The sequence below is a fragment of the Eurosta solidaginis genome, chromosome 2, assembly GCF_040869045.1.
Source record: "Eurosta solidaginis isolate ZX-2024a chromosome 2, ASM4086904v1, whole genome shotgun sequence".
NCBI lineage: Eukaryota > Metazoa > Arthropoda > Insecta > Diptera > Tephritidae > Eurosta > Eurosta solidaginis.
In genome coordinates, this window is record NC_090320.1 from 70,357,387 (window position 1) to 70,370,557 (window position 13,171).

The following is a 13,171-nucleotide window of genomic DNA, read 5'->3' on the forward strand; positions in this document are numbered from 1 at the left end:
TTCAGAATTCTGCAGTTAAACTGTAATGGACTAACTGGGAAGATTACGGAGATAGTCGATTTCATGAAGCGGCACAACATCCGCATTGCTGCGATTCAAGAGACTAAACTCACAGCAAGATCTGCATTGCAGACCTGCTCTGGATATAATGTCCACAGGAAAGACCGCGAGAGCGGAAATGGAGGCGGCCTCGCGTTTATCATACACCACTCTGTGAATATTATATATTTGATCCTGGCATCGACCGCAGGGACAATGTCTTAGAACGTCAAGTCCTATCTGTCCGGTCAGGCGATGCAAACCTAGAAATCATCAACATCTACATCCCTCCTGCCACCTGTTACCCCAGTGGATACCGCCCTAATATCAGGGCCTTACTCACTGGCAACAATCGCATTATCTTAGGCGATTTCAATGCCCATCATGATCTATGGCATTCAAACTTGCGGGCGGACAGTAGGGGTGAGATGTTGGCGGATCAAATAGAAGAAACGACGTTCTGCACAATACACGGAGACGCCCCCACACATATGGTAGGAAGCTGTCACAGCTCGCCAGATATATCAATCGTGAGCGCAGAACTCGTAAGCTGCGTCAACTGGCAGCCGATGGTAACATTGGCATCGGACCACCTGCCCATACTTATTTCGCTCGAGCGTACCGCCGACTTCATCGTCACTGAAAAACGCACTTTCATAAACTTCAGAAAAGGAAAGTGGGAAGAATATAAATCTTTTACAGACAACCGCTTTGCTGCCCTCCCTATCCCGACTGATGCCCGCCAAGGGGAGCGTGCCTTCCGTAAGGTCATTGAATCCGCCTAGGCACGTTTCATTCCCGCCGGGAGAATTCGCGAAATCTGGCCCCACTTCCCGGCTGAGGCCGATAACTTAGCGAGAGAACGTGACCTTATAAGACAGCTTGAACCAGGCGACCCCCAAATAAGGTATATAAACCAACGCATCAGATTGCTTGTGGATGAACACAAGCGGGCGAAATGGGAGGAGCACCTAAGAGGTTGTAACCTCTCTACCGGTGTGGGTAAACTTTGGTCCACCGTAAAGTCCCTATCGAATCCGACTAAGCACAAAGACAAAGTTTCCATCGCCTTTGGCGACAAAGTGCTGTCGGATGAGAAAAAATGCGCGAGCGCTTTCTGCCGACAATATATAATGCATCCTACGGTCGACAAAGATAGACGGAGAGCCAATAGACACGCACATAAACACAAATTCAGCGCATAACCAATCACCATCACCGCTAAAGAGGTTGAGGACGCCATTGGTCGTGCTAAACCATCCAAAGCAGTGGGTCCAGATGGCATAGCCATGCCGATGCTTAAAAGCCTAGGGAAAGAGGGTTTCAAATATTTAGCGCATGTCTTCAACCTGTCTCTTTCCACCTTTGTCATACCCGAGAAATGGAAAATGGTGCCCAGAGTATCAAAACTCTATAAAGCGTATTGAGTTGGTACAGAAGCAATTCATTATATTTGCACTACGTGGTCTTAACTGGGATTCAAGTATGCATTTGCCACCATATAGAAATAGGCTTCTCCTTATGGTGAGCACGCAGCCGCAATTGTTCCGCGAATTCAGAGCCGTAACAAAATCCTCAAATCCCTCGCTGGCAGTACCTGGGGAAAAGATAAAGAAACGCTCATGACTACATACAAAGCAATTAGCCAGCCGATTACGTGCTACGCGTCACCCATATGGTCGCCAAGCCTAAAAATTACCCACTGGTGGAAACTACAGGCCTGCCAAAATACTGCTCTCAGAAACGCCACGGGCTGTCTTCTTATGTCCCCAGAACACCACCTGCATAATGAGGCGAGAATACTCCCCATCTGGGAGAGAAATGAGATGCTGACCAAACAGTTCCTGTTGAATACCCAGAAACCTGGGCATCCCAACAGACATCTGATTGATGAACCAGCACCGCCTAGGGGCTTAAGGAGTCATCTCCGTAAGCATTTTGAGGAAATACGGTACCTGAGAACCCAGCCGTATGAAGTGAAAAAACACAAGCAGGTCCTTGGTGAACTCCATAAACAGGCGTCGGACCTTATGCCGGGAATTGCCCGGTTAATCCAGTACTTAAAGAAAAGTATCCAAAACTCGCGGAAGAGGAACGCATACCCCCCGGGGAAACGCGTGTCACTCTTGCTCAACTTCGTTCTGGATACTGTAACAGGTTAAACTCTTACCTATCCAAAATCAACCCCGACATACAAAATGTATGCCCCGCTTGCCATTTGTCCCCACATGACACCAACCATCTCTTTAATTGTAATGTGGAACCAACGCCTCTAACGCCCCTTTCCTTATGGTCCACCCCTGTTGAAACGGCAAGTTTCCTTGGACTCCCGTTAGAGGATATTGGTGACAATCTGTGATCGGTCGCGGCTATTAGGTGGGGCGAGCATTGCTACAACAACAACAACAGTAGACCGATAGAACAACAAAAATTGTTAAAAAGTTTTCATGTTATTAGTTTTGGCAGAAGCCATTATGAGAGAAGTAAAACCAAAATGTTATAAAGGCAAATAGAAGTTAGACACATAAATATTTACTAATAATAATTTAAAAACGAGAAAAGAAAGAAGACGGGATCAATGACAAGGGTGCCAAAACTTAGCAAAATCATCCAACGCCATCACCAGTTATGAAGAAAAGTTCTAAAAACTGCTAAAATTTCGAAAAAAATATCAACACATTTTTTTATTTGCTAATGTTTATGTTTTTTATGTCAATAAAAGAGTGTAAAACTAAAAAAGTTTTCACCATCAGCAAATTCTAATACACTTCAGATAATTTAACCGTTGCAACTTTAGCTTAAATTTCCCTGTACAAAATGACTTGCGCTAAGTTTGTAGTTAGCTGCAATCTTTTTTATAAGAACCCATCAATAGACTAAAGAAACGAGCCTGTAATAATAAGAAGTTTTAACATATGATGGTGTATACTTTTAGGCGAACCATAATTTTATTATTCAAGAATCAGTTTGAGAGCCAGTGTCATAATTTTATTATTCAAGAATCAGTTTGAGAGCCAGTGTGGTAGTTTGCATAGCGGTGTACAAAATAGGCAGAGGCGGAGCTTACTTGGGGTTCGCGGGTGCCATTTTTTTTTTGGATTTTTATTATAGCGGAATTTAAGGAACCCCTGTATTGCAATGCCGTGTCAGTCCCGAGATTTATATATTAATTATTTTGCAATGGCTTAGCTTGAAAATGGTTAATCATTTCTTCTTGTGGAACTCTGTAACAGCAAAATAAATAAACAAACATATTTTTATAAAAAATTTTATTTAAAAGTATAATTAATTGGTAACAAAACAAAAAAATGCAGGCACACAGATTTGTATATATACATATTTCATAAAGGAATATAAGGTAAATATTTCAAAGCAATTTCGATTTAAAAAAGACACAAGATCATGTGCTCAATATAAATTTATTAATTCATTGAATGGCGGCCACCGTGGTGTGATGGTAGCGTGCTCCGCCTACCACACCGTATGTCCTGGGTTCACACCCCGGGCAAAGCAACTTCAAAATTTTATAAATACGGTTTTTCAATTAGAAGAAAATTTTTCTAAGCGGGGTTGCCCCCAGTAGTGTTTGGCAAGTGCTCCGGGTGTATTTCTGCCATGAAAAGCTCTCAGTGAAAACTCATCTGCCTTGCAGATGCCGTTCGGAGTCGGTATAAAACATGTAGGCCCGTCCGGCCAAATTGGAAGAGAAGCTCGGCCTTAGATCTCTTCGGAGGTTATCGCGCCTTGCATTTATTTATTTAATTCATTGAATTATAACAAATTTTGTGCTTAATATTAAAAAATAAAACTTATTTACCTTCCAAGACTGGTTCTATTGGCAAAATGACCACCACAGGCACCCCCCAAGACGGGGTGCTATCGCCCCGACAAAGACAAATATAACCTCCTTTAACTTACCGAGGCTAAACGACACAACGTTAAACCTATCTTCGAAAGCGAAATATCTTGGAAGTATACTCGATTCCAAGTTAAGCTGGAGAAGGAACGTTGAGATGAGATCAAAGAAAGCTCTAGCAGCATACTACGCCTGCAAAAGGGCTTCTGGGCGAAACTGGGGACTGGCACCACATGTCATTCATGGCATGTACAGCACAGTCATTCGACCGATACTAACATATGGAGCTCCAGTCTGGTGGAAGGCGCTAAACAAAAAGAGTAATCAACAGAGGATTGGGAAGGTACAAAGTTTGGCATGCCTGGGAATATCAGGCGCCGTGAGCAGCGCACCTCAGGAAGCGCTAACTGTAATCTTTCACTTGACGCCTCTACAAGTCTTCGTGCAGGGATTAGCCGCTAGAGGAGTTCTACGACTAAGAGAATCCAACAAGTGGAAAACAGCTAAGCAAAGACACGCAGCGATTCTGGATGATATGACGAAGGGGCAATTAAACGGAATAATAACCGCCCTATTATCTAAAACAGACCACATCACAGGGGTTTTGGACTTCCAGGTTCAGAACATACGATATCCTTCATGGGAGGAATGGGAAGTACGCCTAGACAACGGCAGGGGCATCACAATATACACCGACGGCTCGAAAATGGAAAAGGGAACTAGAGCTGGGATGTACTCAACACATCTACAACTAAGCCAATCATCCCGACTTCCTGACGCACGCAGTGTATTCCAAGCCGAGGTCTATGCCATAGACAGAGCGGCAAAGCTGCTCCAAGATAGTGCGGTCTCCAAGACCGACGTAACAATCTTTGTTGACAGCCAAGACGCCTTAAGGGCATTAGAGCCCAACATGATAAAATCGGACATCGTGCGGGGGTGTAGAGCCTCCCCGGCTTCTATAAGTCATCTCAATGTCTCCCTTTGCTGGGTCCCTGCCCACAGCGGCATTGAAGGGAATGAACTCACGGATGAGATGGCTAGGAAAGGTTCCGACTTAGACATAAGTTAGGTGGACAGCTCCGTCCGACCGCCGCCGAGTTGTCTCCTAGGGAGAGCCGACGAATATGAGAACAGGGCAACGGACTTGCTATGGACCAATAGGCCATGCTTGGATATGAAGGGCACCAGCTACCTTCTCAAACTGAACAAATCTGTGGTGAGCGTGCTTACGGGTGTCATCACAGGTCATTGTGCTATCGCACCAATGCTCCGACGGTGGCGAATACCAACAAGCTCCCTCTGCAGAAGCTGTCAGGATGAGAAGGAAGAGGAGTCGATCCACCACTTTCTCTGCCGATGCCCGGCGCTTCAAAGACGAAGGCTCAGATTTCTGGGCGCACGCTTCTTCGACAGCCCGGCAGAGGTTGGGAAGGTGAACGTCTCGCTTCTTCTTGGGTTCATCAGGGAAAGCAAGTGGTTCGTTGAGGACCACTAAGAGGTAATGGGGTAAACAAATTTGCCGCCACCCTGTACTTACTGAGGGCACTCACAATGGACAAAAATATATCCGAGTGGAAGTGTGGGTAACACCCACGCACGCCCTCTTAACCTAACCTAACCTAATCTACCTTCCAAGACTTTTCGCGAACTGTGGACATAATAGTTAACGTAACTTTAGGTAACACGGTTATTAAAATAAATCGACTGACGATCGAAAGTTTTCATCTTTTTTAAATCGTCGCAATATTTTCTATTGCAATGGTAGCTTTTTAAAAAAATTGTTTTCATTCTGTAACATAAAATTAATAAACATAGTTTAAAACTATACGCGAAGTTCGCGATATTTCATAATTCGCATAAAATGTTTCAACTTTTTATTCAGAAAAGGGCGGTAGACACTATAAGTTTTTCAATGTTGCTTCTTTGCTACAAAAGAGGACTTTGGGCTCATATTTCTTATATTTCGTGATATGTTACAAAACACAGAAATTCTGGGATAACTTCCAAATAACTCTGGGATTATCGGGACTTAAGAAAGCCTGGGCTATCGGAATAACGGGGTTGGCATGCCTAGTAAGTCTCTTTCTTATTTTTCTTGTAGCGATAAAGATACTCCCCGAAGGTTTTGTTCAGTGTTACCAAAGTTGATAGTCCTTTTCCGGATATAGATCCGTTGCGTTTCGGTAACAAGCACATTAAGTTACTAGCCCAACCATCTCGGAAACGATTTCATATGACCACTTTCAACCGTTTTAGTCCATCCTCCTCTGCTAAATATATCAATAAAGATAAAAAGGACGAATTAGCTGGTTTTCCGCTGCTTCTTTTACTGATTTATAACGCGCCAAAATATTGTTATCGCTGCCCAGGCTAAGAAGGCAAAAGTTAAGGCGAAAAATATCGATATAATCAGACAGTTCCGCAGATGCCCTTTCTTTTAGTATTTTGATTTCGAGCGGTTTAATGCTATGACTCGAATTGTTTTCCCTCTTTCTCCCTCCTTAGCTAAGGAAATCAAGAAGGCAATCGGCTTGGTCTCTACTTCCAAGCAACTTTTGACAGCGTTGACGGAGCTGCTTGTATGCTACCATTAAATAAAAGCGTTCTGCGTGAAATTTCTAAAAATGTGAGGCGTAGCATCACCTGATTAGGGTTCAGTTGGTCTTATATACGACTATCAATAGAATTTTTACGCGTCCAACGCTTTTATTTAGTTGTCTGCTCAACGCCCTAGATTGACGAGGAATGTGATGACTAGTACCTAGGACCTACCTAATTATTTTCTAGCTTTTAGTATTATTATTACTTCATGTAAGTATTGTATAAAACCGTTTAATTTAAAATTATTTTTTTATTATTTTCTTTTCAAGTTTTTAGTTTTTATTTAATTGCCTATTTAGATCATTTAGAGACTCATTATTAAAAGGACTTTCCTGACAATTTGTTACAATCTAAGTCCTCAATATATAATCTATCCAAAGACTTTACTCAACTCTGCGCCACGTATGCTTGTCCCTCCTCCAACTCCAAAATATTTTTATATCACTTCCACCGGACTGTATGTAATATTTGTTCCAAATATGAGCCAAATCGGACATCATAGGTCGCTTTCTATTCATGTTGATATAATAGTAACAGCGGAAGTATTAAAAACAAATACTGTAAAAATCCGAACAAATGTTACTAAGCTTTCAAAAGCGCGCCTAAAAATCATATCCACACCATTAGGAATAAACTACATACAGAGTTTATGTGCCTACATGGTGATCAAAAGGAATATAAACAAAAAGGCAACTCTTAGAGACCAATTGTACAGCGAACAACGGAACATTCATATGGCTTAGCAGCTAAAAGGCTTGCACTGATATGAATGTTGGAGAATCGAGTTTAACGCTCAGCTCCCGAAAAGCTAGCTGATGAAGAAGTGAAATTCAGAAAAATGTCCTAGTAACCATCGCCGTTTGTAAACTTACAATTTTTCTCTAATATCAATTACAAAAACCATTGTATAAAGCAATATAAGCAAAGCTCGCTAATTAAATACATATGATCATGGTGAAAATTAAGTTCAACAAGTAAGGAAGGCTAAGTTCGGGTGTAACCGAACATTACATACTCAGTTGAGAGCTGTGGAGACAAAGTAAGGGAAATCACCATGTTGTAAAAGGAACCTAGGGTAACCCTGGAATGTGTTTGTATGACATGTGTATCAAATGGAAGGTATTAAAGAGTATTTTAAGAGGAAGTGGGCCATAGATGTATAGATGGACGCCATTTAGGGATATCGCCATAAAGGTGGACCAGGCCTGACTCGGGAATTTGTTTGTACGATATGGGTATCAAATGAAATGTGTTAATGATAATTTTAAAAGGGAGTGGGCCTAAGTTCTATAGGTGGACGTCTTTTCGAGATATCGCCATAAACGTGGACCAGGGGTGACTCTAGAATTTGTTTGTACTATATGGGTATCAAATGAAAGGTGTTAATGAGTATTTTAAAAGGGAGTGGGCCTAAGTTCTATAGGTGGACGCATTTCGGAATATCATTATAAAAGTGGACCTGGGTTGACTCTAGAATGCTTTTGTACAATATGGGTGTCAAACGAAAAGTGTAATAAGTGTTTTAAAAGGGAGTGGGCCTTTGTTCTATGGGTGGAAGCCTTTTCGGGATATCCCCATAAACGTGGACCAGGGGTGACTCTAGAATGCGTTTGTACAATATGGGTATCATTTGAAAGGTGCTAATGAGTATTTTAAAAGGGTGTGGGCCTTAGTTCTATAGGTGGACGCCTTTTCGAGATATCGCCATAAAGGTGGACCAGGGGTTACTCTAGAATTTGTTTGTACGATATGGGTATCAAATGAAAGGTGTTAATGAGTATTTTAAAAGGGAGTGGGCCTTAGTTCTATAGGTGGATGCCCTTTCGAGATATCGCCATAAAGGTGGGCCAGGGGTGACTCTAGAATTTTTGTTTACGATATGGGTATCAAATGAAAGGTGTTAATGAGTATTTTAAAAGGGTGTGGGCCTTAGTTCTATAGGTGGACGCCTTTTCGAGATATCTCCATAAAGGTAGACCAGGGGTGACTCTAGAATTTGTTTGTACGATATGGGTATCAAATGAAAGGTGTTTATGAGTATTTTAAAAAGGCGTGGGCCTTAGTTCTATAGGTGGACGCCTTTTCGAGATATCTCCATAAAGGTAGACCAGGGGTGACTCTAGAATTTGTTTGTACGATATGGGTATCAAATGAAAGGTGTTTATGAGTATTTTAAAAAGGCGTGGGCCTTAGTTCTATAGGTGGACGCCTTTTCGAGATATCGCCGTAAAGGTGGACCAGGGGTGACTCTAGAATTTGTTTGTACGATATGGGTATCAAACGAAAGGTGTTAATGAGTATTTTAAAAGGGAGTGGACCTTAGTTCTATAGGTGGATGCCCTTTCGAGATATCGCCATAAAGGTGGGCCAGGGGTGACTCTAGAATTTTTGTTTACGATATGGGTATCAAATGAAAGGTGTTAATGAGTATTTTAAAAGGGTGTGGGCCTTAGTTCTATAGGTGGACGCCTTTTCGAGATATCTCCATAAAGGTAGACCAGGGGTGACTCTAGAATTTGTTTGTACGATATGGGTATCAAATGAAAGGTGTTTATGAGTATTTTAAAAAGGCGTGGGCCTTAGTTCTATAGGTGGACGCCTTTTCGAGATATCGCCGTAAAGGTGGACCAGGGGTGACTCTAGAATTTGTTTGTACGATATGGGTATCAAATGAAAGGTGTTAATGAGTATTTTAAAAGGGAGTGGGCCTTAGTTCTATAGGTGGATGCCCTTTCGAGATATCGCCATAAAGGTGGGCTAGGGGTGACTCTAGAATTTTTGTTTACGATATGGGTATCAAATGAAAGGTGTTAATGAGTATTTTAAAAGGGTGTGGGCCTTAGTTCTATAGGTGGACGCCTTTTCGAGATATCTCCATAAAGGTAGACCAGGGGTGACTCTAGAATTTGTTTGTACGATATGGGTATCAAATGAAAGGTGTTTATGAGTATTTTAAAAAGGCGTGGGCCTTAGTTCTATAGGTGGACGCCTTTTCGAGATATCGCCGTAAAGGTGGACCAGGGGTGACTCTAGAATTTGTTTGTACGATATGGGTATCAAACGAAAGGTGTTAATGAGTATTTTAAAAGGGAGTGGGCCTAAGTTCTATAGGTGGGCGCATTTCGGAATATCGTTATAAAAGTGGACCTGGGTTGACTCTAGAATGCGTTTGTACAATATGGGTGTCAAACGAAGAGTGTAATAAGTGTTTTAAAAGGGAGTGGGCTTTTGTTCTATGGGTGGACGCCTTTTCGGGATATCGCCATAAACGTGGACCAGGGGTGACCCTAGAATGCGTTTGTACAATATGGGTATCAAATGAAAGGTGCTAATGAGTATTTTAAAAGGGTGTAGGCCTTAGTTTTATAGGTGGACGCCTTTTCGAGATATCTCCATAAAGGTAGACCAGGGGTGACTCTAGAATATGTTTGTACGATATGGGTATCAAATGAAAGGTGTTAATGAGTATTTTAAAAGGGCGTGGGCCTTAGTTCTATAGGTGGACGCCTTTTCGAGATATCGACATAAAGGTGGAACAGGGGTGACTCTAGAATTTGTTTATACGATATGGGTATCAAATGAAAGGTGTTAATGGGTATTTTAAAAGGGAGTGGGCCTTAGTTCTATAGGTGGATGCCTTTTCGAGATATCGCCATAAACATGGACCAGGGGTGACTCTAGAATGTGTTTGTACGATATGGGTATCAAATTAAAGGTATTAATGAGGGTTTTAAAAGGGAGTGGTCCTTAGTTGTATATGTGAAGGCGTTTTCGAGATATCTACCAAAATGTGGACCAGGGTGATCCAGAACATCATCTGTCGGGTACCGCTAATTTATTTATATATGTAATACCACGTACAGTATTCCTTCCAAGATTCCAAGGGCTTTTGATTTCGCCCTGCAAAACTTTTTCATTTTCTTCTACTTAATATGGTAGGTGTCACACCCATTTTACATTTTTTTTTTCTAAAGTTATATTTTGCGTCAATAGACGCAATACAATTACCATGTTTCATTCCTTTTTTCGTATTTGGTATATAATTATGGCATTTTTTTCATTTTTCGTAATTTTCGATATCGAAAAAGTGGGCGTGGTCATAGTCGGATTTCGGCCATTTTTTACACCAATACAAAGTGAGTTCAGATAAATACGTGAACTGAGTTTAGTAAAGATATATCAATTTTTGCTCAAGTTATCGTGTTGACGGCCGAGCGGAAGGACAGACGGTCGACTGTGTATAAAAACTGGGCGTGGCTTCAACCGATTTCGCCCTTTTTCACATAAAACAGTTATCGTCCTAGAAGCTAAGCCTCTACCAAATTTCACAAGGATTGGTTAATTTTTGTTCGACTTATGGCATTAAAAGCATCCTAGACAAATTAAATGAAAAAGGGCGGAGCCACGCCCAGTTTGAAATTTTCTTTTATTTTTGTATTTTGTTGCACCATATCCTTACTGGAGTTGAATGTTGGCATAATTTACTTATATGCTGTAAAGATATTAACTTTTCTTTTAAAATTTGAATTAAAAAAAAAAAAAAATTTAAAAGTGGGCGTGGTCGTTCTCCGATTTTGCTAATTTTTATTAAGCAGACATATAGTAATAAGAGTAACGTTCCTGCCAAATTTCATCATGATATCTTCAACGACTGCCAAATTACAGCTTGCAAAACTTCTAAATTACCTTCATTTAAAAGTGGGCGGTGCCACGCCCATTGTCCAAAATTTTACTAGTTTTCTATTCTGCGTCATAAGCTCAACTCACCTACCAAGTTTAATCGCTTAATGCGTATTTGGTAATGAATTATCGCACTTTTTCAATTTTTCGAAATTTTCGATATCGAAAAAGTGGGCGTGGTTATTGTCCGATATCGTTCATTTTAAATAGCGATCTGAGATGAGTGCCAAGGAACCTATATACCAAATTTCATCAAGATACCTCAAAATTTACTCAAGTTATCGTGTTAACGGGCAGACGGACGGACGGACGGACGGACGGACATAGCTCAATCGAATTTTTTTTCGATACAGATGATTTTGATATATGGAAATCTGTATCTATCTCGATTCCTTTATACCTGTACAACCAACCGTTATGCAATCAAAGTTAATATACTCTGTGAGCTCTGCTCAACTGAGTATAAAAATTCCCTTACATACATACATGGATACATAGATAGATACAGGCGAAGCTAATAAAAGCGTGTTAAAAATGGACGGGATCGGTTAAAGACCACGGCAACTTAGATATAAAACAAGTTTAAAAGGGTCGTAGACTAGTAGACTAGAATAATAAGCTATAACTTAGCAAAAAATAGCTTTGAATCAATGTTATTCACTTATCAAGTTTTATTGTAAGAGGAAATGGGGAGACATTTTTTTTTAAACGGGCGGTGCCACGTGTTATGTAGAAAAGTAATTTATCGGAAATGAAATTTGCAATTGAAGCTCACGCTGAGTATATAATGTTCGGTTACACCCGAACTTAGACAGCTTTACTTGTTTTTAACTTGAATTTACATTTGCCAATGTAATTAATTCATTTGTTGATTGTACGAATGCTGTAAATTCCTGAACTTTTTTCTGTGTTTAATGCTTCCGTGATATTTTTCAATTAAAACATTTAGTTTTCTTAGAATACTACTCCTACCAATTAGTTGAATATTCAATTTATTCCAAATTTCAACCAATTTATCAATGAGGAGTTAAATTTTTATGCGAAAACATATTACTTTGAATTTTAGCATGAAAAAAAATAAAATCTTAAAATATCACGACTTGTTAAACCAAATGCAATAATATCGTGTTCAAGTATATGTGATAAAGTGGATTCAGATGATGTAGAAGGATTTGGTTCATCCATTTTAAATTTAAATACAAAAAGCTGGAAACAAAAAAAATTGTCCATAAGAAATTTGTTAAAAATGATAATATAGTTGTTAAAAGTTCATTTTAGGCTAATTTTTCATAATTTAAGCTAAACTTCAAAAACACTATAGATATTAATACAGATTCTGAAATGTACGTAAAATACCTTTAATGTAAGCCCAATATAATATTTTTCCTATAATTCTATCAGAAGCTATGAAGATTTTTTGGCCAAACCCTACATTCATATGGCAAAATTTCTATGTAGCAAAAGTGGGGGACTCGAAATCGGACTCAGAGCTATGGTGTCTTCAGCAATTTTTCTTAGAATCACCTGTAGATTACGTTTTTGCTATACTCCTGATGGAAAAAAATTAATACTATTGGTACATTCACGTCACCCCTATGTACTTGCTTTAAGGTTATATTTCTCCAGTGTATTTGGTTTTTATAAAATTTGTAAAAAATATAACCAGAAAAGCTGAGGACTGGGTTCACGTGAATGCTATTTACATATATCACATTTTGAAGTAATTTAATAATTATCTGGTAGATTTTGCGCAGCTATATCCACTACCGGCTTACCACCTGCGGTGTAGTTGCTTGGAAACAACTCTGATACCTCTTCCAGGGTCAACTTTTTCGGCAAAGACTTCTGATGATGCTGCACACCGAATGCGCGTAAGTGATAAATGAAATACTCATACAAATACATGCTCCAGGGGTTTGTATAGTGGAAGGCAATTGAATAATTTGAACAACAATTTAAGCCCTAAAAGTGTAAATGCAAAATACATATGTA

The 13,171-nt window shown here is 40.1% G+C and overlaps 1 protein-coding gene across 4 annotated transcripts in view; it reads right to left on the bottom strand.

Annotated features, from left to right (window-relative positions):
- LOC137242184 (glycoprotein-N-acetylgalactosamine 3-beta-galactosyltransferase 1) overlaps positions 1–13,171 on the bottom strand; it is an 82,384-nt gene that overhangs the window by 53,745 nt on the left and 15,468 nt on the right. For 2 of the 4 annotated variants that reach the window (XM_067769549.1, XM_067769550.1), the window contains one exon: positions 11,827–13,141. In XM_067769549.1, the coding sequence (XP_067625650.1) occupies positions 12,905–13,141 (237 nt within the window). In that variant the 3' untranslated portion in view covers positions 11,827–12,904. Of the gene's footprint in view, positions 1–3,072; positions 3,264–11,826; positions 13,142–13,171 lie in introns of those variants that run through there. The other 2 variants (XM_067769552.1, XM_067769551.1) reach the window with 2 other exon arrangements.